This window comes from Pteronotus mesoamericanus, unplaced genomic scaffold (genome assembly GCF_021234165.1).
Source record: "Pteronotus mesoamericanus isolate MK-2021 breed Mesoamerican mustached bat unplaced genomic scaffold, CSHL_Meso_final contig_53, whole genome shotgun sequence".
In the NCBI taxonomy this organism is placed as follows: Eukaryota; Metazoa; Chordata; class Mammalia; order Chiroptera; family Mormoopidae; genus Pteronotus; species Pteronotus mesoamericanus.
In genome coordinates this window covers 6,879,815-6,903,640 of record NW_026555195.1, presented here as the reverse complement: position 1 = coordinate 6,903,640, position 23,826 = coordinate 6,879,815, and the positions used below count along the sequence as shown (strand labels likewise).

Genomic DNA, 23,826 nt, shown 5'->3' with positions numbered 1-23,826 from the left:
GGAATATCCTAATAGTTTTCCTCCAGAAGGTTCAAGATATTAATCTGGCCTTTTTTCCCAAGGGGTGACTTTTTTTTTTTTTTTTTAAACAGCAAATTAGAGGAAAAGAATAAAGGCCAAAACAAGGAAGAAAACCAGATTAAACCAAATATGAAAAGAACGCCAAGGGAAATGCAATAACAATTTCAGCATGCCTTAACTTTAAGAAAAATCTGGTATTATTAAAATGAAAAGTGGTTAAAGTCCTTTGGAATAGAGAGTTCCTTTAAATATTGAGTCCTACCTAGTGTGTTTATTAGTATTTAACTCATTGACTGCTTTTCAAAACCCTGAAGGACCAGGTACCAGAATGAAAAATACTTAGATACTAACATCTGAAAACTTTAAATTAAAAAATATTTCAGTTACAAATTTCACATCACTTTTCAAAAAGTAAATCATCTAGTTAAACATTAAGCCTAACGCTAAGTACTACTTTAAGTACCTTAGAAGATAAAATGATTAAGTTACAGAACCCCTCCCTACGTCAAGGACCGCCCCAGTGTGGGAAGGGAGAGAAGAAGGCACTGGCTCTCACAGCTCCTACTCCCATTTCCCAAAGCATGGCCCGAAGCCACGTTCAGCGGCCGGAGGGCAGAGCAGCACAGTGCCACCCTGAGTACCGGGGAAGAGCTGGAAATACTGGGTGAGCCGCATTGTAAAAACTGCTGTTAAGAGAGGTGTACTGCCATCCAACAGGGATGTGGAAGAGGGAGCAGGGTAAGATTGGGAAGGTTCCAGAAAGAAAGTCGCCAGAGGGGAGCCTTCACAAGTGGGTAGGGTGTCGACTAGCAGAAATCTCTCTGGGGGCATCCCTGGGAGAGGAACGACAGGGAATACGTAGGGAAGGCTGAGAGAATCGTGAGTAGTGTTGACTTGCAGGCAAATCTGCAAGATTAATCTGTGAAGTGCTACATCGACTGGGTGTAGCGAGTCAGAGAAAGGAAAATGTGAAAGATCGCCAAGGTCTCAGAGCCAGGAGGGCGATGCAGTTGTCCAAGGTGTGGGGAGTAATGGGGAAGGAGCAAGGTCAAGTGGAAACATGATGAGTTCAGTTTTAGGCTTTGAATGTGAGATTCGTTAAGAGATCTTTAGGGCCGTGTAATTAGTGGTTGGAAACATGAATCAGAAGACCAGGAGAGAAGATAAATTCAACAAAATAGATGAGAGAGTCCTTTGGCTCAAGATGTTTGAATCACAGAGATCAGTGAGGGAGAGGAGACGCAGGACAGAGCCAAGAACGCTGGTGGAAGGAGGCCTGAGGAGGACCACGTAGACGTGCGCGGAATTCCGACGTGGCGGCTGGGAAGTGGCCCAGGTGTCAAATGCCGCAGCGGTGACGGGCGGGTGCCGCCCTGAGGCGAGGCAGTGCGGGCAGAGGTGTTTAGACTGTCATCGGCAACTGCCGGGATACAGTCACAGGCGGTTCCGGGAGCGGAGGTGGTGTTAGGAATGAAGGTGGTGTTAGGAATGAAGACGTTGCCGCTCTAAGGCAGGAGAGGATTCTTTCCGAAGTTCATAGGAAAGGAGAGGAGGATGCGCAACGACTCCAAATGGCGCCTCCGGGGACGTGGCCTGTGCCAAGCGCGGCGCCGAAGCCGCGGCATCACCCGCCGCTTTCCCTGTCCTTGCAGGGCAACCGAGGTACATGGTCTGCCTCTGGAACTTTTGTGGACTTACGTTTTTTTAAGGGTAACCCATATTTAGTTCCTGCTACATTTGATTTATAGAAATAACCCATTTCTTCTTCATGTGTTTAATGGAGAAAGCATGGAACAGTAACAAAATTAATAAAATTGTGGTTTATAGTCTAAGGTTTATTTCCTTTCTCATGTGGGCTACTTCTGAAATCAACTGAGGGAGGATCCTTTCTTACTCCCATCGCCCACAGAACATTTTAAATTTAAGTAAATTGACCTGATTTCCTCAGCTAGGAATCAGAGGGATTGATGAATTTGGGCACCTTTAATACGGATGGAGGGACAACTTGTCTGAGTAAATCACTACTGTATGGTGCCCCAAAAGTCTTAGTGTAGTTTTTAGCTCTAATAATTTCAGAAATATATATGATTCAATCTTAGCAGAGCTTTCTTTAATTATCTAAATCTCTTATAGACTTATCTTTGTAATTTTGAATAGTACATTTTTAATTTTTTGTTTTAGTCCCTTTGAAGTAGCAAATATTTATAATTAAGAGCTAGGCTGCTCTATTCTCCTCTTTTATAAGATACTAAGTATTAATATCAAAATAAAATAATAGGAGATTTTTCCATTTCTGCAATGATTGGTTTTTGTGATTTACCCCTCCCCCAGGTCATTTGGACCTTCTTCACTGAGAACAGCATTTCTCACCATGCGCTGGTGGCTTTGTTCTATCACTTCGTTCAAACAGTCCATAAGAAAAACGTCAATGTGCAGTACCGAGAATACGGCCTGCATGCCGCTGGTCTTTACTTCCTGCTACTAGAAGTACCAGGTATGTAATTTGATATGATAGAACATATCTTTTGTCATTTAAATTTTTCTACATCATTTTTGAGCTCTTGTTTCCTGACATAAAATAGAGCAGTAGGCACCCATCTCCTAGAGTGCCCTGACTTTAAATGAGGTTAAGTCTATGAAATCCATGCATAAGTTCTCCTGAAGTGTCTTTTCCATTTTTCTTTAAGTGTGTGTGTGTGTGTGTGTGTGTGTGTGTGTGTGTGTGTGTGTGTGTTAGTATTACGCCGTGTTAGAAACAATCCAGGAGGGACAAGGCTAGAGGGAGAATGTTTCCTAGCCACAAGAGCTCCACTGCCACCCATCCCCCCCTAGTAAGAAATTCTGATGTTTCCCTCTCTTCTCCTGACTGCCTGTCCAGACTGAGAAAAAGTGCTGTGGGGCATCTCTGTGTTGTAGCTCCCCTGGATGGTGTGGACAACGCATGCAAACATTCTAATCAAGAGAGCAGAAGCCTGGTTGTAGTGCTTGGTGGCGGGAAGTGCGGGAGAGCAAACTGTGAGCACTGTTCACTCCCTTCACCGTCAGAGCCCGGGGCACCCGGTGGCTGCCCTCCTGTGAGCGGGGAATGCATCCTCCTCTCTCTGTGATAACTCAAGGCAGACGAGGGCCGAGGGCCGAGGGCCAAACAGAGAAGGGAGTAGAGCTGGAAAGCCCAAAGGCTATCAAATAGAAAAGAAAGTCAGAAGATTAGTCAGCTTTGCTGCACCCGTTGTTCGAGTAAGAGCATTTGTAATGAATGTCAAGGATTTAATCTCTACGGTTTAGGAATTGGTAAAATGAGACACAGTGTTTTGAATATTAATTTGTATTGTTAATACTCCCATGACTTTTAAAATAATTCCTGAAGAATTTAGTTTTAACTGGGCTCTCAGAAAATTGGCAGTTTTTGGAAGGCCAGCTTCCCTTTCCTTTTCCCTTGCTGGGGGCCACTCCTTCTGACTCGGGTTGCCGAAGCCGAAGAGGGGAGGCGGCTGTTATTCACCGTGGGGCCGTTCGCAGCTTTCCTGGAAGTTATGCTCTTCCCGACGTATCTTCTGCTTCTAAATGTTTCTGGGTTTTGGTTGGGATGCTGTTAGTACTTAATATTTGATCAAAAATATGTTCTTGTTCAGGATCGTTTTGGTTATTCTGGGTCCCTTGCATTTCCATATGATTTAGGATTTACATATCCATTTCTGGGGGGAAAAAGCTGGGATTTTGACAGATTCATGGAATCTGTACATCAATTTGAAGAGTGTTGACATATTAACAATGTTAAGTCTTCTAGTCTGTGAACGCAGAATGTCTTTCCATTTATTTAGGTCTTTAATTTGTTTCAATTGTATTTTACAGTTTTCAGTGTACAGTTCTTACACTGCCTTGGTTAAATTTATTCCTAAGAATTTCATCCTTTGATGTTTTGGTAGATGAAATTTTTTTCTTTCATTTTCAGATTACTTACTTTTAGGGCATAGAAGTACAATTTGATCTTTGATTATTGATCTTGTGCCCTGAAACTTTGCTGAACTCATTTATTGGTTCTAGTAGTATTTCCTATGTATAAGATCATGTCATCTATGAATAGACCTAATTTTATTTCTTTTCCAATCTAGGTGCCCTTTATTTCTTTTTCTTGTCTTATTGCCCTGGTTAGGACCTCCTGCACAGTGCTGAATAGCAGCAGGGAGGTGGGCATCTTGTCCTGTTCCTCAGGAGAAAAGCTTTCAGTCTTCTGTTCCTAAATACGATGTTCACTGTGGGTGCCTTGAGGATGGCCTTTATTAGGTTATTATTTCTCGTTGTTGAATGTTTTATTATGAGAGGGTATTAAATGTTATTTGCTTTTCTAAAACATCTATGAAATGATCATTGTGGTTTTTGTTCTTTATGCTCATAATGTAGTATATTACATTGATTGATTTTCATATGTTAAACTGATTTTACATGACCTTGGTTACAGTGTATAGTCCTTTTGATATGTTGCCAGGTTCAGTTTTGCTAATATTTTATTAAAGATTTTTTCATCTGTATTCACAAGGGTTTTTTGTTTTGTTTTTTTGAGATGTCTATCTGGCTTGGGTTTCAGGGCAATACTATAGAATGAGTTTGGGGTAGTGCTGTTGCCTCTTCATTGTTTTGGAAGTTTGGGAAGAATTGATTTTCTTTCTTTCTTAAATTTTTGGTAGTGAAGGAGACCAAAGTTTTGCCCCCACTGAAGCTGTCTTTTGGGATATTGATTTTAAGCTGATTATTAAGAAACAAAAGACTCAGAAGAAACCTCTGACCCTTCCTCCTTTCCTGCCCAAGAGATTTTAGATAGAAAAATCTGCTTCAGGAAGGAAATCTTAACACGTTCCCCTTAACCTAATTGGAATTAAGTATGATAAATAGGAAGGGCTTCAGGCAGGGGCCTGTTAGCTGGATACCACCGGTGTCTCGTTGTTTCTGAGTTGCCTAGCAACAATTTGCCTGCCGTGTGTGTTCCTGCTCTTCCTCAGCTACCTGTAAAGGACACATTCTCACTCTCTTCCCCGCTTTTCTCCTTTGTCCAAAATGCCTTATATACCCAGTGTTGCCTTTGGAATTTCCATGCATATACGAATTCTTCACATACAGGTATTAAAATTTGATTTTCTCCTGTTAATCTGTCCTTGTTAATTTTTCTCTGTTAATTTGGTTATTAGTCCAACTAGAAGAACTTAGAAGGTGGCAGGAAAAGTATTCATTATTTTCAGCCTCCTCAGTAGCTTTCACTAGTGAAGCCATCTGGGCTTGGAGTTTCTTTTGAAAGAAGGTTGTGGAATCTGTAGTGATATGTCCTCTTTCATGTCTAATATTAGTAATTTCTATTTCTTTTTTTCCTTCATCAATCTAGATAGAGATTTATCAATTTTATTGATCATTTCAAAGAACCCACTTTTTATATTGATTATACCCTACTTATCCATTTTTTCATGTCAGTGATCTTATCTCTATTGCCTTCCTTCTTTAGGTTTAATTTGTTCTTATTCTAATTTTTTAAGGTAGATGCATAGATCTTTGTTCTCACATTTTTTCTTTGTTTCTAATATAAATAATGTTATAAATTTCTCTCTGTGTTCTGCTTTATCTGTATCCCACAAATTTTGGTGACTTGTTTTCATTATTCAGGCCAAAGCAATTTTCTAATCTTGTGATTTCTTCTTATACCTGAGTTATTTAGCAGAGTGTTTAATGTTTTGTTTTTTTTTTTAAGATTTATTTATTTTTAGAGAAGGGAAGGAAGGGAGACAGAGAGGGAAACACCAGTGTGTGGCTGTGTCTCGTGCACCCCCTACTGGGGACCTGGCCCACAACCCAGGCACGTGCCCTGACTGGGAATCGAACCAGCGACCTTTTGGTTCGCAGGCCGGCACTCAATCCACTGAGCCACACCAGCCAGGGCTAATAATTTTTAAATAGTTGAGAACTTCCTTGAAATCTTATTTTAATTGAATTTCTGTTGTAATTATGTTGAGGTCAGAGCACATAAATTACTGAGGTTTTTTGTTTGTTTTTTTAGTGGTTCAGCATAGGGTTTGACATGCTAAATCTTCTGTCTGCACTTGATCGGAATGTATATTCTGCCTTTGGTGGACCTAGTGTTCTGCAAATGTCATTTATGTCAAGTTGGTTGCTAAGGTTGTTCATCTTAGAGCCTTCCTGATATTCTGTTTATTTGTTCTATCAATTAGTGAGAGAGCAGTATTGAAATCTCCAAATATACTTGTCAGTTTTTCTATTTTTCTTTTAATTCTGTCAGTTTTTTAAAAAGATTTTATTTCGTTTCAGAGAGAGGGGAAGGCGGGGAGAAAGAGAAGGAGAGAAGTGCATCAGTCAGCTGCCTCTCACATGCTGCCTTCCCCTTCCCTAACCCATCCCCTCCCCTGTCCGGGGCCTGACTGGGCAACTGGCCGTCTTTCACTTTGCTGGACCGTGCCCAACCCAATGAGCCATGCCAGTCAGGGCTGCAAGATACAAATATTTATAATTATATATCTTCCTGATGAATTGACCTTTTGGTATTATGTCATGTCCCTCTTTGGTCGTATTCCTTGCCCTGAAGTCTACTTTGTCTCATATTAAGATACCAATTCTAGCTATCTTATGATTTGTCCTTGGTTGGACATCCTTTCCCATGCTTTTATTTTTAATCTATCTGTGTGTTTATATTTAAAGAGTGTGCTTTAGACTGCTTAACATTGAGTCATGCTTTGTATCCACTGGGACAACCAATCATCCACTGTGCCTTTTTATGAGAATTTTTAGACAGTTCAGGTAAATATACTGCATGTAATTATCAATATGATTGGGATTCTGCAATCTTGCTCTGTCCTGTTTGTGCCATCTTTTCTTTGTTCCATTTTTTCCTCTTTCTATTTTTGGATTGAGTATTTTTTAGTATCTCATGTTATCTCTTCTTTTGGCTAATTAACTACACTTCTTAGTGTGTGTGCGCTTGTGTGTGTTTTAGGTGTTTCCTTTGGGTATACAATAAGGGCTTTTAATAATGTAACCTCATACAATATTCTACAATTTGTAAGTAATGTAAGAACCTTAAAACAGTATAGTTTCTCCCTCCTCTTCTTTGTACTATTGTAGTTATTCATTGTATTCCTGCATGTCATAAACCCCACAGTTTGGAGTCAACATTTGTCTTTGGATTATCTTGTAAAGAATTTGAGATTAAAAAAAAGTGTCTTATATTTAAAAGATTTCATCCCATGTAATTTTCCTTCAGCCTGAAAAGCTTTCTTCGCCTTCTTATGGTATAGTTCTGCTGGCCATCAGTTGTCTTGGATTTTGATTTTATGAAAATGACTTTATTATACCTTCAGGAATGTTTTTGCTGAATATAGAAGTCTAGGGTTACAGATGTTTTTAAAGATGTTATTTCGTTGTCTTCTAGTTTATGTCAGTTTCTACCGAGATATTGTTTCCTTGTTTTGTGTCCTTTTATTTAGTCTGGATACTTAAAAGATTTTCTCTGTCAGTTTGTTTCAGCAATTTGATTAGATTATCTATGCTTTAGTGTGATTTTGTGTGTGTGTGTTTACCATGGTTGGGGTCATTGAGCTTCTGGGGTCTGTGGATTTATAGTTTTAACAAATTTGGAATTTTTTCGGTTATTATTTCTTCAAATATTTTTTCCCTCCCTTTTTCTGGGAGTAATTGGTAATTACTCATGTTAGACTGCTTGATATTTTCCAAGTTGCTGAGTCTGTTAATTTTTTGTTTCTGCAATTTCTAATCCACTGGTAAGCCCCTCCGGTGAATTTTTCATTTTCAGATCAAGAAGTTACGTTTAATTCTTTAAAAAAAAAATTTCACTTCTCTTTTTGTTTGCTACTGTTTTAATGCCACTTCTCTTTTTGTTCGTTACTGTTTTAATTCTTGATATTTAATTATTTATAGTATCTGCCCGGAGGTTCTTGTCTTCCAGTTCTGTTATCTCTGTTATTTCTTAGACTGGTTCTGACTGACTCTTCTTCCTATCAGGCGCACAGGTCCCTGCTTCCTCGCATGCCCAAGGGCCTTTTTATTGGATGCTGGACATTTGAATGTTAAGTCATTAAGTGTCTTGATTTTGTTGTTTTCCTTTAAATAGTTTAATATGTTTTACTAGTCAGTTAATGGTGGATTAACTTAATCTTTTTGCAGCTTGTCTTAATGCAGATTTAAAATAGCTTTTACTCTAGAGCTAACTGAGCCCGGCTATAAAGGTGTGTTTCTTCCCGCGCTCTCTGCTCGATGCTCCAGGTGGTTAACAAGGTGTCTCTCTGCTCTGGCTGGCCAGACCTCAACCTTGTGTGAGTTCCCAAAATTACTCATCTTCTAAGTCCTTAGAAATCGCTCTTTGCCCACCTTTCCTGGAGTTTTAGGCCAAGCATGCATAGCTTATAATCAGTTCTGTGCAGGTTTCTGGAGCTCCTTTTCTGTGTAGCTTCCTCTTCTCCACTCTTCTGCTCCGTAAGTCCCAGCTCCCTCTGCCGTTCTGACTTGATTTCTCTAGTCTCACTTAGTAAGACCATAATAATGTGCTTAAGGTCACCATTTTTCTGCTGCTGTTTAGAAATTGCCTCAAAATATGAAAACTAGAGCAATTTTAGGGTTTACCTCATTTGTTTCCTTTATCTGAGAGATTTTATTCTTATGCTTCCTCTTGTTCCATGTTTTAAAATGTTTTGTCCAGTTTATAGTTGTTTATGGCAGGACAAGTGTAAAACTCTCTCCTGGCCACACGTGGAAATCTTGTGTTTCACTTCAGACCAGCACTTTTGCTGACCTGTGGCTAAAGGCGAATGGTACTGTTTCGCAAAGGGGTCGCTATTGTTCAAAGTTAATGAAAAGCCTGGTTTTGCTTTTGAAATTTTTACCTGTCCTTACAGATGTATTTCAAGACAATTACATCTAACCTGCTTACCCTTTATTCTTTATGAATAATAGGCAGTGTCGCCAATCAAATATTCCACCCAGTCATGTTTGACAAATGTATACAGATTTTAAAGAAGAGCTGGCCTCAGGAATCTAACTTGAGTCGGAAAAGAAAAAAGGAACAGCCTAAGAACTCGCAGGCTAATCCAAGAGGGCATAGAAAAAGAGGAAAGCCACCCAGGAAAGAAGATATTGAGGTAAGAAGAGAAATAATAAAACATATCTGTACCAACACATGATTTTGATATGAGATTACTTTATATTAGAATACAGTTTCAGACATAGTGATTATAATTACGAGGCCCCAAAATATCACCAGCTCTTCAGTAGGACTAAGTTGCCTCCAGGGCTTCATATCCGACCAAGAGCACATTTCTGCCTCGCCAGCTTTCCAGCCTCCCCACCACCTCTCCCAGCCCTGTGCCCACTGTGCTGGACAACTTGCTAACAGGATTATTAGCCACATTATCTCATTGCCATTAGAGAGGGTGGTTGAAGTACCCTGAGGACTCAGATCCATAGCGTGTGAGAGAATAACATTATTCCACGTTGTTTTATGACCAGGTAGGATCATAGGGGTTCCCTGATGCGAAAACTTAAGATCTGTCAGAATTCTCATTGATACAAAGCTGTAGAGCTAGACACTGTCGTAGTCGTCACCTCGTCCAGTGGCCTCCCATCGCGACCACAGGGACCTGAGCAGTCCAGGGACCTGGTCACCTCAGCAACTCGGCAACCCCCTGGCGCTTCTGCGTTTGATTTGTGTACATTGAAAACCATGGGACAGAGTGTGAGGCATTATTTTACAGTCACCTGTACATTTCTTTATAATCTAGATGGATGAAATTATAGAAGAACAAGAGGACGAAGAGGACATTTGTTTTTCTGCGTGGGACCTTTGTCAAATTCGAAAAGCCATCTTTCACCTTTTGAAGAATTTTTTAAGGCTTCTGTCCAAGTTTTCCCTGAAAGAAAAGCCACAGTGTGTACAGACTTGTATAGAGGTAAGTGAAAATTCCAAGAAACTGGGCAATCTCAGAAGGCACAGACGTGGGCTAATACTTAATGAGCAAGAAAACTCAGGCCTCTTCTTGGTATCTGTTTTCTAGGTCTTTGTGGCATTAACTAATTTTGAGCCAGTGCTTCATGAATTTAATGTTACACAAGCCAGGTGAGCCATTAAACTTTCCAATGCTAAAATGTAAATATAGTGAAGTAAATTGCTTCAGCAGAAGTACAAATGCCATTTTATCCTAATTGGCACACAGGCAGAATTTATTCATTTAAATATGGCTTATAATGTTAAGGGAATATTCAAAGTAAAACCATATCCATTAACTAACCTTTGTCTTTTTTCTTTAGAAACATTAATCAAGCAAAATACGTACCAGAACTGGCTTATCATGGATTGTATTTGCTCTGCTCCCCAATTCATGGAGAAGGAGACAAGGTAAAGGGGACGAAGGTCTAATTTAGTTACTAGTTAAATTGAAAGCGTGCAAATCATATAGTGGAAAAACATTAAAAGCACTTGATGTAATGCTATTTTAATTTACCAGGTTATTTTCATGACCTTACATATCATTTGTATAATAGAAAGTATCACCATTTTTATTTGTTGCCTACTCTTCGTAACAAAACTTATATCCAAACACTTGGTGGCCACAGCAAATTATTATTTGGTTTCATACATTAAAAAAATGGTTTCAGTACAAATTAGGAAGAACAGACAGCTATTGAAGAGAACATTACTTTTATAGAAATATTCACCAAATTTTTCTTATAAGAAGATTGAACAGTCAGAATTTTCTAGTTTCCCTTGGCAATTCATGTGTGCTTCAGTGATTTTATTAGTTGTCAGGTTATTTTAGTTGGTAATTCTACAAAAATATCACTGGTTATTGTTCCTGTGGTTAGCACTCACATGTGGATTCTGCCCCCAAAAGTTACCTTAACAGTATCACTAATGTCTGAGGTAGGGTTATTCGAGCATTGTGTTACTAAACTCAGACGTCATTAATAAAATAAGATTTTGTCAAAAATGGGATAGACCAAGGTCATGAGGCTTTGGGTGGCTGTGATACACTTAATTTCCAGGGACGGTAACAGGGTTGGGGCCCCCAGGCGAAGGTGCGCCTGTGTTCCGGTGCTGGTCCCAGCGCTTCCTCTCTGTGTGTCCTCGCGTGACTCGCTCAGCCTCGCTCAGGGCTCTCTCCTGGACAAAAACGGTAAACGGCTCACCCTCCTCGCGGGCCTGTCAGGAGGATTCTGTGAAAGGCTGCCTGTCAAGCGTTGAACACAGTGCTTGCTGTTTAAAAAACATTTCATATTTTACAATTTATTACTATTACCTCTGTGGGCTTGAAATATGATGTGATAGAATTCACACAATGCTTTTAATTTTCATGCCCTTTTTAACATTTTAAAAAATAGAATGGATGGGCAATGTATTCTTTTAGGTCCACTGAGTCTCTAAAGACGTAATATTTTTTAACTGTGGAGGTACTGACCTGATGTTTGACAACTTTAGTTTTAGCCAGGCCTTTAATTATTTAACTTTGGACAACTCACCTTGGAGTCTCTGTAATTATGTATAAACTGGAAATAATATTATGTATAAAATGGAAATGCCCTGCTTACCTCACGGGGTTGTTGTGAGGTTTAAGGTTAAATATAGTAAAATCTAGCATTATGTATGAATGTGCTTAATGCAATACCTGCTACCCGATTGGATGAGTGACTGAATTATCTGAGTAAATTACATGAGATGATATATTGGAAGGTGCTTTGTGAACTTCAGATAAAACACAAGTGTGAAATATCGTTCTCCGTGCTTTGCTCTAAGGAATTATTATTAGCATTCTGTGCCACCTGTAAGTGACAACTAATTCTTTTTGCCTTAATTTCTGGGCTGCAGTACAAGAGGGTGCAAAGAGAAACTAGATGATATTGCTATCGTTGTGGATAAGCAGTATTTTCACACTGTTTACATTGCGCATTTATCGAGTATCTGATAATTGTCTAAGGAACACATCCGTGGTGCTCGGCCCAAAATTGTCGCCCTGGCTTATCTTTAGACAGCTGGAGTTGGTTATTTGAGGATTCTCTGTTATACCTTAATTTGAGTTTTCTTTCCCAGGTTATCGGTTCTGTTTTCCATCAAATGCTAAATGTGATATTGATGTTAGAAGTGGGGGACGGACCGCACCACGCCCCCCTTGCCATTACCTCACCAGTCATCAGCAGCAGGAACCAGGCGGTCCAGTTCATCAGGTGACGCACCCACAGCCTGGAATTTTCCCCTTCCTCGCTTTCCCTTCACCTTCCGGGCCCTGGACCAACCAAGGTGTCTGACACCTGTGGAAACTAATACGTTTCTGGCCTGTTTGTGGCTTGGGGGTCAAAATAAAGCGCTGTAGCCCCAGCTGGTGCGGCTCAGTGGGCTGAGCACCAGCCTGGGAACCAAAGGGTCGCCAGTTTGATTCCCAGTGTAGGGCACACGCCTGGGTTGTAGGCCAGGTCTCCAGCAGGGAGTGTGCAAAATGAAACCACATATTGATGTTTCTCTCCCTCTCTTTCTCCCTCTTTTCCCCTCTCTAAAAATAAATAAATAAATGTCTTTACCAAAAGAAACAATTATTTTAAAAAAAAATAGAGCACCTGATAGTCCGCCTGGTTTGTGTGGCCCAGGTCACTGTTGGTAACCTCTGCCCTGGGGCCTTGTTGAAGGGGTAAGGAACCTGCAGTTCTTGGGCGTCACCGGCCTCCAGCCTGACTTCCGCCAGCCTGCGAGGTCAGCCTCTGAGGGCGCCCGTTGCCTCTCCTCTGCCGTGGCGCCATCTGCCTCAGCCCTGACCATCCCTGCAGCCTGCCCCGTCCCGGTCTGCTGCTTCTCTCCCCTCTGCGCCTCCTTCCTGTCGTTCCTCGCCGCCCCTTCCTTGTTTCTTTTCATTCTTCTGTTCCCTTCCTTCTGTAGAAGATACTTCTTGAGGAAAGAATTAAGTGGATTTTTACTTCTTTGGCCATAATCGATAGACTGATTTTTCCCTCATGAGTCATTTAGCTCACCTAAAAAGTTCCATGTTTCACCATTATTGGGAAGGAGGTATTTGCTGTCCTTGGCTTCTTTTCCTCCCTTACTGAATATTTGGTGGTGGGGCAAAAGAGTGGTCAGTAAGTATATGAGAGTGTGTTCATAGACACTTTATAATGTAGTTGAAGATTTGAAAGTGGTGGAACCCAGGTATGGACTATCATTAAATAACCAATTTTTTAAAAAAGATTTTATGTATTTACTTTTAGAGATAGATGAAGGGAGAGAGAAAGAGAGGGAGAGGAACATCAAAACATTGATCAGTTGCCTCTTGCACGCTCCCAGCTGGGGACCTGGCCCACAACCCAGGCCTGTGCCCTGACTGGGAATTGAACCAGTGACCTTTCAGTTCGCAGGCTGCCGCTCAATCCACTGAGCCACACCAGCCAGGGTACCAAAATGTTTTAAGTGAACACCCTCACTTTGGTTTTTCCATGAGATTTCATGATGCAGTAGTCTATTCATATAATGGTACAAATAAACTTAACACTAAAAATTGGTCAAATCTGGGCATTATAATAATTTCTTCTTGACTTAAAATTTGAAGAGGTACTGATACAAATGCATCAAAGTAGTTGCATTTCACTGAGCTACCATGAGGTGGTGCTGTGTCTTAGTCTATTATTTACCCCAAAATGATATATTTTTAGTCTTAATATGAAATTTCCTAAGTAGTCCAAAGAGTCATACGAGGCTTGCACGTTTGCTCCTCCCCGGCTGTAGCTGTCAGCCTGCAGCAGCTCTCAAACCATGCATGGGAAGTCGGGATTGGCCTTCTGCTATGACGCTTTGTCTTTGCTCTTTATTCACTGAAACACCGCTTGCATGTGGGGATAGATTGCTTTTAACATTTAGGATTTCTAAAACAGAGGTATAGTGGGTTTTGAGGAGAGTCCAAGAAAGTGACCTGTAATTATAGGTATATGTAAACAGGGGATGTGTTTGTTTTTTTTTTTTTTTAATAGCTCACTTGTGGATGAACTAAGGGAAGGTATATTTCCAGTTCTTCGTATCTTACTCCAGCACATCTGTGCCAAGGTACCAGTTGCTTTAGTAATAATAATAATTTTAAAAATATATACTATGTGAAGTTAAACGTGCGTATATGTGTTTTTGTTCTTGTGGATGAGTCTCTTGTCATTACTAAAGGTAGTTTTATTTAATATAGTCCCTAGATATTCCCCTAGACAGTGTTCTTTTGGGAATAAAAAACTTTTTCATTTTGGAAGTTTTCAGACGTGTGAAGAAATAAAGGAACAGAGCGATGGGCACCCATCTTCGACAGTGTTGTGTTGCTGAGACCCCGAAAAGTGGTGCTCCCCAAGCGCGTGTGCACACTGGGGTTTTTTTGGAAACGAATCCAGCATATTCTTTCATATATAAATATTTATATGTATGTCTAAAAGATAAGAACTCTTTAAAAATCACAGAATGCACAGTAATTCTTTAATATCACCAAATATCCACTTAATGTTCACACTTCTATGATTCTCTCTTAAATTTTTATAACTGTCTGGACAAATGATTTTTAATTTGAACTCTATGGATTGCAGGGGTTCATAAACTCCCTTCAATCATGTGGTAAGTTCGAATTTCTGAAAAGAGGGCCTATAGATTTCTTACAGGTTAGTTTTCAGAGGGTCAGAAACCTGAAATTTGTCAGTCATTTTGTTCACACTTAAAGATCACCGAACTAGTTATAGTTACACTCAGTGACTTTCCACTTGTATTTTACAACGTGTCTCAGTTGCCCAGGTGAACAGCTTCTCAATGTTTGTGTCTCAGGTGGTAGATAAATCAGAGTATCGGACCTACGCAGCTCAGGCCCTGGTGCAGCTGCTCAGCAAGCTGCCTTGTGGGGAATATGCTGCCTTCATTGCCTGGCTTTACAGATATTCACGAAGCTCCAAGGTAAGTCATACGTCTGCGTAAGCTTTTCATTCCTGGTTCTGCAACCTTCTCATGACAGCCAGATCTGTATACTTAAGGGATCCTATGGTTTTCGTTCCTATGTGATGGAGATTCTTATGATTTTGCCTTACCAGATCCCACACAGGGTTTTTACTCTTGATGTTGCCTTAGCTCTGTTGGAACTGCCAGAAAGAGAGGCGGATAACACACTCCCCTTGGAGCATCAGAGGTTCTTAAAGCATAAGTTCTTGGTGCAGGACATTATGTTTGATCGCTGTTTAGACAAGGCACCGACTGTCCGCAGCAAGGCATTATCCAGCTTCGCACACTGCCTGGAATTGTCTGTGAACACTGCATCGGAGAGCATCCTGGAATTCCTGATTAACAGTAAGTGTGGCAACCGTCACGAAATGGAATTGGTATTACGCTTGTCAAGAAATTGGACTGCAAGGGAATAGTTCTTTGTTGTAGCAAAAATAACCGATGTGGTATGATATACCTTTATTCCTATAAACTTATTTCAGTATTGTATTGTTGAGTAACTTTTTAGACAAGCCTGATACATCTGAAAGGCCTTTTTAAGTACGTCACATGATCGTGTGTCCAAGGTGCGAGTTTTGGCTGCTGTCCCTGTTTGCATGCTGGGGATCTGCTGTGTGGGGCTTAATATCCATTTCAAATGCAAACCCAAGGAGAAATGATCAACTGTCAGCAGTTCAGACTCTCTCTTCTCTTTAGGCCTAATTATTTTGATTTTTATTCCTCTGTGAATATTTACTTAGGGTTTATGATACTTACGTTTTTTCCCTCTTTCTATCTGCTTATTTTTAGGTCCCACAATTTTACGAATAGAGAGCCACCCTGGTACTTTACTGAAAAATTCATCAGGTAAAGGGTCAATATATTTTCAAGTATTGAATGGTTACCTTCTTATTTAAAGGACTAGCTGATACTTGAAATTTTTTTTTCCATTTCTATATTTATCTGTTTTACTATTGCCCTTTTTTCTTCATCAAAGAAATTGAAATTTATTAAAGTAGTGATGTATGTGGTAAATGTTTAATATGCCATGCTTCTATTATTAAAAGGTGAAATAAATTTTTACCTTAGTAACTGGGCCTCTTTTTTTCATTTATTATTTTTAAGCTTTTTCCTGTCAGAAGCAGACACTTGACCCTTCTGGTGACTCAGGGATGATCAATACGGACAGCAGCGACGAAACCGTTGGATCTAGGGGTATGTCATATTTTATCACAATCGGATGAGGGATAAACATAAGTAGAATCTAAAAACCTTGGGTATTTTTTTTTTCCTAATTCACCCTTAAGAATCTGAACATCTTTTTTTTCTGAAAAATAGTCATTTCTATTTCATTACATCTTTAATTGATGTCCTTGCACTATACTGTATATCATTTTTAAGATAAAGAATAAGCTACAATTTATTTATCACGTACTGAAACCCAGTATTTCTGTAATAGAGAGAATATCAGCAAACATTTTATTTCCTTATTAGAGTTTATTGTTGTGAACTCTTGGGATTATTTAACAAAAAAGGACCTGCTACTAGGGAATGTGCGGCTGAGATTAACTTTGTGTTTGGAGGAGAAAAGGGGTGGGGGACGCGATGAACAGCATTGTGGTACCGTACCCAACCTTGTTCCCATTTTTCATCCCTTATTCCTTTGTCTACCTTGTCATCTTGAATCTGATTCAGCCATCCCAGAGTCCACTTTTAATACCTGGTTGGAAACTGTGAGTCCAAGCTTCCTCTGGAAAAGACAGTTTAGAACTTAGATTATATTTCCCTTCACCAACAGAATGAGCCGTTTTTTAATGGGCCATACACATTGTATGGAGTGATTAGGAGATCCTCTCTGGGTTGCAGGAACTCCAGCCCAGGATTCGGAACATAAGCGATGCCTGGTCATTTTCACTGACTTACTGAATCTGGGATGGTTTGAGTGATTCAGGAAGGAAAAAGCAAACCTGTGCTAGGCAGTGGATAGACCCGGAGCTTCCCCTCAGATTGATTCTCTTTCTGTCTAGCTGTCAAAGGTCTTGAGCTCCTTTTTCATCTGTAATACAACATAAAACAAAATAGTGGAGAAAACACCGACCACGCTGTTAGAAATGAGAAGCAGTCTGAATTCTTGTACAATTCTGATACTAAATAGCTGCATGAGCTAAGATGTGGAGATGAACAGACTCTCTAAATGTCAGTTCAGATCCTGGCACCTTCCGTATCTTTCACAAAGGGCTGCTGTTGGAGCCTCTGGAAGTAGTGTTTAGAGAAGCAATACTAAAAGATGAGTAAATAGATAAGAGAGAGAGAGAAGGAATATGTATTTAGAGGATTGATTATATAATTAGATTTATTGGTTTATTTAATTAAATTTGTGTATGGTCCCTCCTAATCTGTGGTAGGCATTGTTGATACAGACTTAAATAAAATATAGTCTCATTTCTTAAGGAGCAGCAGGAGAGGCAGATATGTGCATTATAAATTGGTGTTAAATTTTTGTTTCTAGAGAATTCTTCAGTAATGCGTGGCCTTTTGTGCATGCATGGGAAGTTTTTTGGTTATTAACTTAGTATCTTTGCTTGTAGGGACATTCAGACTTCCTATTTCTTCTTGAGTCAGTTTCCGTGATTCATATGGTTGTAGAAATTTGTTCATTTCATCTAAGTTACTTAATTTGTTAACATAAACTTGTGCATAGTATTTAGCAATTTTTTCTATTTCTGTAAAGTCAGTAATAATGTCCTCCTCTTCATTCCTGATTTTAGCAGTTGAACCTTCTCTCTTCTTTTCTTAGTCTGTCTAAAAGTTTGTTAGTTTTGTGGACATGGACAACAGTGTGGTGACTGCGGGGGCGCTGGGGTGTAAGAGGACTAAATGGTAATGGGAAAAATGTAACAGATCACATTAAAAGAGAGGAAGTAGATTTTAACTGGAAAAATTTTAAAAAAGAAAAGAAAAAATAGTAGTTTGTTACTTTTCTTACCTTTTTCAAGGAGCTTAGTTTTAATTTCATTTATTTTCTCTGTAGTTCATTTTTTGATTTGCTATCTTAGAGATCTGCAGTTCTCAAAATGCATTTTGAAATCCTACGTCTCCTTCAACGCACCCTTGAAGTTAATACTGTTTTTATAATAATATCAGGACACTGTCTCCCTCCAGCACTCTGCTTTCCCCACAAGCATAAACCGAGGCTTTCCAGAAGTCCCTGACATGAAGACGGGGCGCATTCCGGCAGAGGAGAAATGAGAATCCAGCTGTCTTTTATTAAGCCAGACAATAAAGAATTAGCAAAAATATAAAACAATGCCATTCTTTTTACTAATTTTTTTAAAGTGCAGTTATTTTTTATTTAAAATGTACTCTTTAAGGTGGTGTGTCTTTTTTTCAAATGAATTGTTCTTTTTACAGTTCTCAGTTTAAGTGTCTAATTCAGATTAAAACATGGAATTCACATTTTTTTAAAAAAGCCCTTAGGAGTCTTCAGTAATTTTTAATAGTGTAAAGGAGCCTGTGATTTAAAAGTTTTAAAGCTGCTCTTACATATTTATATTATTTTATTTAGTCTATTAAAACCCTATGGTTTAAATATTTCTACTTGTAACTAAACAAAATAGAAGATCATAAATTATTCAAAATTTTAGGCATAGGAGCCAGGATTTAAAATTGAATTTTCAGTATTTCACATGGATTTCCCTAATTTTTTTTTACACTAATTCTGCCTTTTTAATTATCATGAATATCTAGTTATTTGATTTTTTTTTTCTATTTCACCTCATAACTGTGATTTAAAACAAGCTAGTGAGTCAGTTTTTTGGATTTCCTTGGTTGCGTGTGATGAGATGTCAGATACTGTATAGTCTTTCTCAGTCTCTACTGACTCTGGCACTTCCTAACAGAAAGATGTGTCCTGGCAATGCTGAGAAAGAGAATCAGAGACGAGAAGACTAATGTTCGGAAGTCTGCCCTCCAGGTGTGAGTTTTTTCCAGATGGCCTTTCCTGTGCTCTCTTTTTCAGACTAAAAAACTTGTAAATGCAAGAGAATACTTTAAAAATCCTCCTGTCATATTTGTTATTTCATTTGCTTTTGACTCAACATTAGGTCATCTTGATCCTGTTTTACCTAAATTACATAGATGAACTGAAAGATTATCTGTTTATAAGCTTTCCTGCTGGGTTGCCAGCTTTTTAAGAATAATGAACCTATATCCTTAATTTCATTTTTTAGAATAGGGACTGTTAGCTTGGGGACCATGGATAGATTTTGATAGGGTTTGTGAAACCACTGACATTGTTTTTACATACTTGTTTATGTAATATGTATATCGAACTTTCGAAGGACATGGTTTTGTCTCTAGTTCCTCCGTTGCGTTTTTACTGTGTGTAAGTCATCACTTCGTCATCTGTGTGCACCTCCTAGGTGCTGGTGAGTATCCTGAAGCACTGCAACGTCTCGGCTATGAAAGAAGAACTGTCAGTTCTCCAGGAGCAGTGCCGGGACCCCGCAGTGTCCGTCCGGAAGCAGGCCTTGCAGTCTCTCACTGAGCTGCTTACGGTGAGGGGCGAGGCACTGTGGATCTCATACATAGGGTTTGACATGAAAAAATAACGCAGCGTAGTGGCTGTTTGGTGCTAAATATTAAGCTGACTGGTAGAAATTCTACCAAGTCTATTATAAAGTATAAGGAAAAGGAAGAAGTATCTTTTCATTACATCTGATAGGGTGCATTTCGTATTAAATATAATTATGCACTAATGCTAGAGAATGCTAATGTTTATAGCCTTTCTTGACTTCAGCTCAAATCTCACATAGAATTATGAATTTTAAAATTAATTGGTTAGGCCAGAGGCCTAGATTAATTTTTGTTCGTTAAGGCCTATATAGATGACGTTGCCAAAAGAGCAGAACCAGTAATCCCAGATAGTTTACTTCTGCCAAGTAATCCGCTCTTGAAGAATTTTAAGAGCATGTTTTTCTCTTTGTTTTGTGATAGGAGGCATTGAGCAATGTGTATTTTCACTTTCCCTGATAACATTTATTCTAATTACTGCTTGGGATAAGTATTTAGTATTTGTTCTTGATCTTGAATTACCGAGAAGTGCTGATTAACTGCTATTAACAAAATAATGCAGATTTCAGTGTGCGCTGGTTTTCAATGACTGGAGATTGAACTTGGTTTTCACATAGTGTTCAAATATTCTGGTTTGTTTGTTTCTTTAACCTTTATGGTCTACTGATAATTGTGTGGGCAACTACTCTTAACATGTTTCAAAACATTGATCACGACTTCACTGATGTGCAGTTAGACTGAAATAGCATCGGATTTCTTCATGACTGCACCGTTTTCCTCCCGAAGGCCCACCCGGGGTGCGTCCCCATCCAGAAAGCCTGGCTGCGGGGCGCCGTGCCCGTGGTGATGGACGGTGAGAGCACGGTGCAGGAGAAGGCCCTGGAGTGCCTCGACCAGCTCCTGCTGCAGAACGTTAAGCACTTTAGCAAGTTCCACGGTGGAGACGACGGCCAGGTGCTGGCCTGGGCGCTGCTCGGCCTCCTCAGCACAGAGAGCCAAGAACTGAGGTGTGTGCATTCTGACCCATTTTCCTTAGAGAAGGCTCTCGGGGTTTTGATGAATAAATTCCTGTATCGATCTTGGAAAAGCAGCTTTCTAAATTGCTTAGTATATTTGAAGACTCAGTTCTGGTCTGTTGTTCTTGGCCTAATTCACATCTCTTAGTCTTTTTGTGGTGACTTTTTTTGTGGAGCATTTGATCACTTCCTTTGCTTTTCTCTGAGTGTTCTCCAGTTTTAAATCAATATCTTAATACAGAAGTAATAGACGGCACTGATGGATATGGAATGTGAATTTTCCGCAGTACTAGTTATTTTTTTAAAATCCCTAGTTTTTACATGTTAAACTTCTCCTAACATTTTATCGGTCTGGTTGACTTAAAAACACTGCAGTATTTTTTTCCATTTGGTGACGTCTATTGAGCATACAGTGCGCAGTGAACTGGATGGGGAGGAGTTAGCACCCGCACTGATACATTTTAATCTGCTCTGGAGTGATCCTGGAATTAGTTTGTGTTTTGTGCTACCTTGACTGCCTTTTCCTTTTTTAAAAAATTATACAAGAAATACTTCCCTATTTATTTACATGTAGTTATGAAGGATTTGTACAATAGAAAGAATAATGGAATTTAGTATCATAAAATACTGTTCTGTGGCCCTGGCAAGAAATCATCTTAATGCTCTGGGTCTTAGTTTCCTGATTTGTAAGAATGGGCCATTGGATGACGTGATCTCTTAAAGTTGTGTAACTTTGATATTAAAACTATAACTGAAAATGTGTTCACTCATTATTTTCTCAGTACCAGCTATATGCTTTGCTGAAAGCCTGGATAGAAAGGAAAGTTAGCCAGCAATAAAATCAACTACTTTTTTGCTTTTCTTAGGGATATTTCACTGTACATAGCCAACATATTAAAGCTTCAGGGTAATGAAAGGCAGTAGCCATTCTTCACCAAAAAAAAGAAAAAAGAAAGAAAAAGAAAAAGCAAGCAGGAGAAGCCTCCTACAGCTCATGTGAAGCCATTGGGAATTCCATTCATTTATTTTTCTTTAAAAAAAAGCTTTTATATTGAAACATAACTTGCAGAGAAAAGCATACAAACTATGAGGTCAATAAATATGAGAAAGAAAATAAACCCATGCAACCACCATTCAGGTTAAGAAATAGAATGTTGCTAGGCCAAGAAAGTACCTTCACACTCCCATCTAATCACTGGTAACTCCTCAAAGGTAACCGCTTTTGTGATTTTGATACCACATGTTAGTTGTCTGTACTCTTTAACTTTATGTAAGTGGCATTAATATAGTATGTATTCTTTGTGTATCTGACTCCTTCCACTCACTGTAGAACAAGATTCAAATTATTGTGTATATCTGTAGCTCATTCATTTTTATTGCTGCATATATATGACATTTATGAATAAACCACAATTTATCCATTCTACTGCTGATACATAATTGGGTTGTATCAACAACCCCAATAATCAACTTTTTTATTATTGTCTATAATGCTGCTATGAATGTTCCTGTACATAACTTGTGCCACACATATGCATACGTATCTGTTGGGTATCACACCTAGGAACAGTATTGTTGAGACTGTTTTCATTTATCTTTAATAGACTGCCTGTCAGTTGTCCAGAGTGGTCGTACCAGTGTACGTTTTGCTCCAGTAGTTATGTGAGTTCCATTCGCTCCGTATCTTGGCCAGCACTACATATTACCTTTTTTTTTTTTTCTTTTTAGCCATTTTGGTGGATGAATACTAGTATTTTACTGTGGTTTTAATTTACAGCGCCATGCTAATGAGATTGAGCCTCTTCATATGTGAATTAGTATGTAGATATTCATATTTGTGAACTGTCTTTTTTTTTTTTAATTTGGCTGTCACTCGTGTTCATCTGAAAGTGCTCACTATGTATTCTATGTACAAGTTGTTTTTATGTATATTGCAAATACCACCTCCCACTCCATGATTTCCCTATTTTACTCTCCTAAGGGTATCTTTTGATGAGTTCATTTTGTCAGTGGTTTTCTCTGTGGTTAATGTATTTCTAAAGAAATCTTTTCCTACCAGTGCTTCTTACAGATATTCTCCCATATAACGCCCTAGAAGTTCGACATTCTCTTTCCCCACTTCACAGTCAGGTCTTTAACTTACCTACAGTTAACTTGTGTAATAGCTTCCTTCACAGGCTTTTCTTTTCTCCTTTTAAGATGGGGGAAACGCCTTTTCATATTTGGAAATCAGAATGAAAGAGAACCAGTAGATAGGAAATATTGAGGATGAATGAGAGAGATAGTTACTAAAGTTTCTGAAAAAGAATGCACTTGATAAAGTAGGAGTAAAGAACTTCAGAAATAAAAGGAAACAAAAAGAGAATGGAGAAACAGACATTCAAAGAGGACATGATATTATCACTAGAGCTTTCTGGCCTTTCTTAATAAAGTGATAATCCGAATATTTGCCCAGTACAACAATAATATAGCAGCATCACTCGCAGGAGCCAAGGGTGGAAACAACCCAGATGTCCATTGCCTGCTGACTGCAATAAGGAAAGTGTGACGGTTGGACGTTCCTCAGCCTTAAAAAGCAGTGAAATTCTGATACATGCTACAGCATGAATGAACATTGAAAACATCACTGAGTGATGTAAGGCAGACACAAAAGGTCAAATATTGTATGATTCCACTTATATGAGGTCCTTGGAAGAGTCGAAATTCATAGAGACAGACAGTAAAGTGGGATTTGCCAGGGGCTGTGGAGGGGCAATGGGGAGTCAGCGTTGAAGGATGCAGTTTCAGAACGGGGCGATTGAAAACGTTCTAGAATTAGATGATTGTACAACAAGGTGAATGTACTTAAGACCACTGAACTACACTTAAAAATAGTTAAAGTGGCGAATTTTGTTATGTATATTTTACCATAATTGATAACAAAATTTTTTTTGCCCAAATATTGGAGGCAAGAGGTAGAATTAGGGGCACAGGTGTAAAGTAGTTTTGGAATAGCCACTGAGGAGGTGAGCTAGGGCATCAGTTCTCCAAGTGTGTTGAATTCCTGAGCGCAGGTGGTTTTTTATCATAATATTAAGATGTTACATGCATTTCTCACTTTTATTCTTTCAGAGTAGTACAGTCGTTTTCCAAAAGCTGTGAAATGGTATGGGAACAATTGAATGCAGAGACAGGAATGAGAATCCATCTGTCTTCTGTTTAAGTCAGATTGTAGAGAGATTTACGAAAGTATAAAATAAT

General features: G+C 39.1%; 1 protein-coding gene across 1 annotated transcript in view; it reads left to right on the top strand.

Moving 5' to 3' along the window:
- The window catches only part of NCAPD3 (non-SMC condensin II complex subunit D3), a 55,953-nt gene that overhangs the window by 2,597 nt on the left and 29,530 nt on the right, over positions 1-23,826 (top strand). Inside the window, exons 3-16 of the mRNA XM_054579476.1 lie at positions 2,353-2,515; positions 8,986-9,170; positions 9,810-9,977; positions 10,083-10,144; positions 10,336-10,423; positions 12,113-12,246; positions 14,032-14,104; positions 14,852-14,977; positions 15,112-15,364; positions 15,809-15,865; positions 16,124-16,213; positions 18,898-18,971; positions 19,420-19,554; positions 20,357-20,577. Coding sequence (XP_054435451.1) covers positions 2,353-2,515; positions 8,986-9,170; positions 9,810-9,977; positions 10,083-10,144; positions 10,336-10,423; positions 12,113-12,246; positions 14,032-14,104; positions 14,852-14,977; positions 15,112-15,364; positions 15,809-15,865; positions 16,124-16,213; positions 18,898-18,971; positions 19,420-19,554; positions 20,357-20,577 — 1,829 coding nt within the window. The remainder of the gene's footprint in view (positions 1-2,352; positions 2,516-8,985; positions 9,171-9,809; positions 9,978-10,082; positions 10,145-10,335; positions 10,424-12,112; positions 12,247-14,031; positions 14,105-14,851; positions 14,978-15,111; positions 15,365-15,808; positions 15,866-16,123; positions 16,214-18,897; positions 18,972-19,419; positions 19,555-20,356; positions 20,578-23,826) is intronic.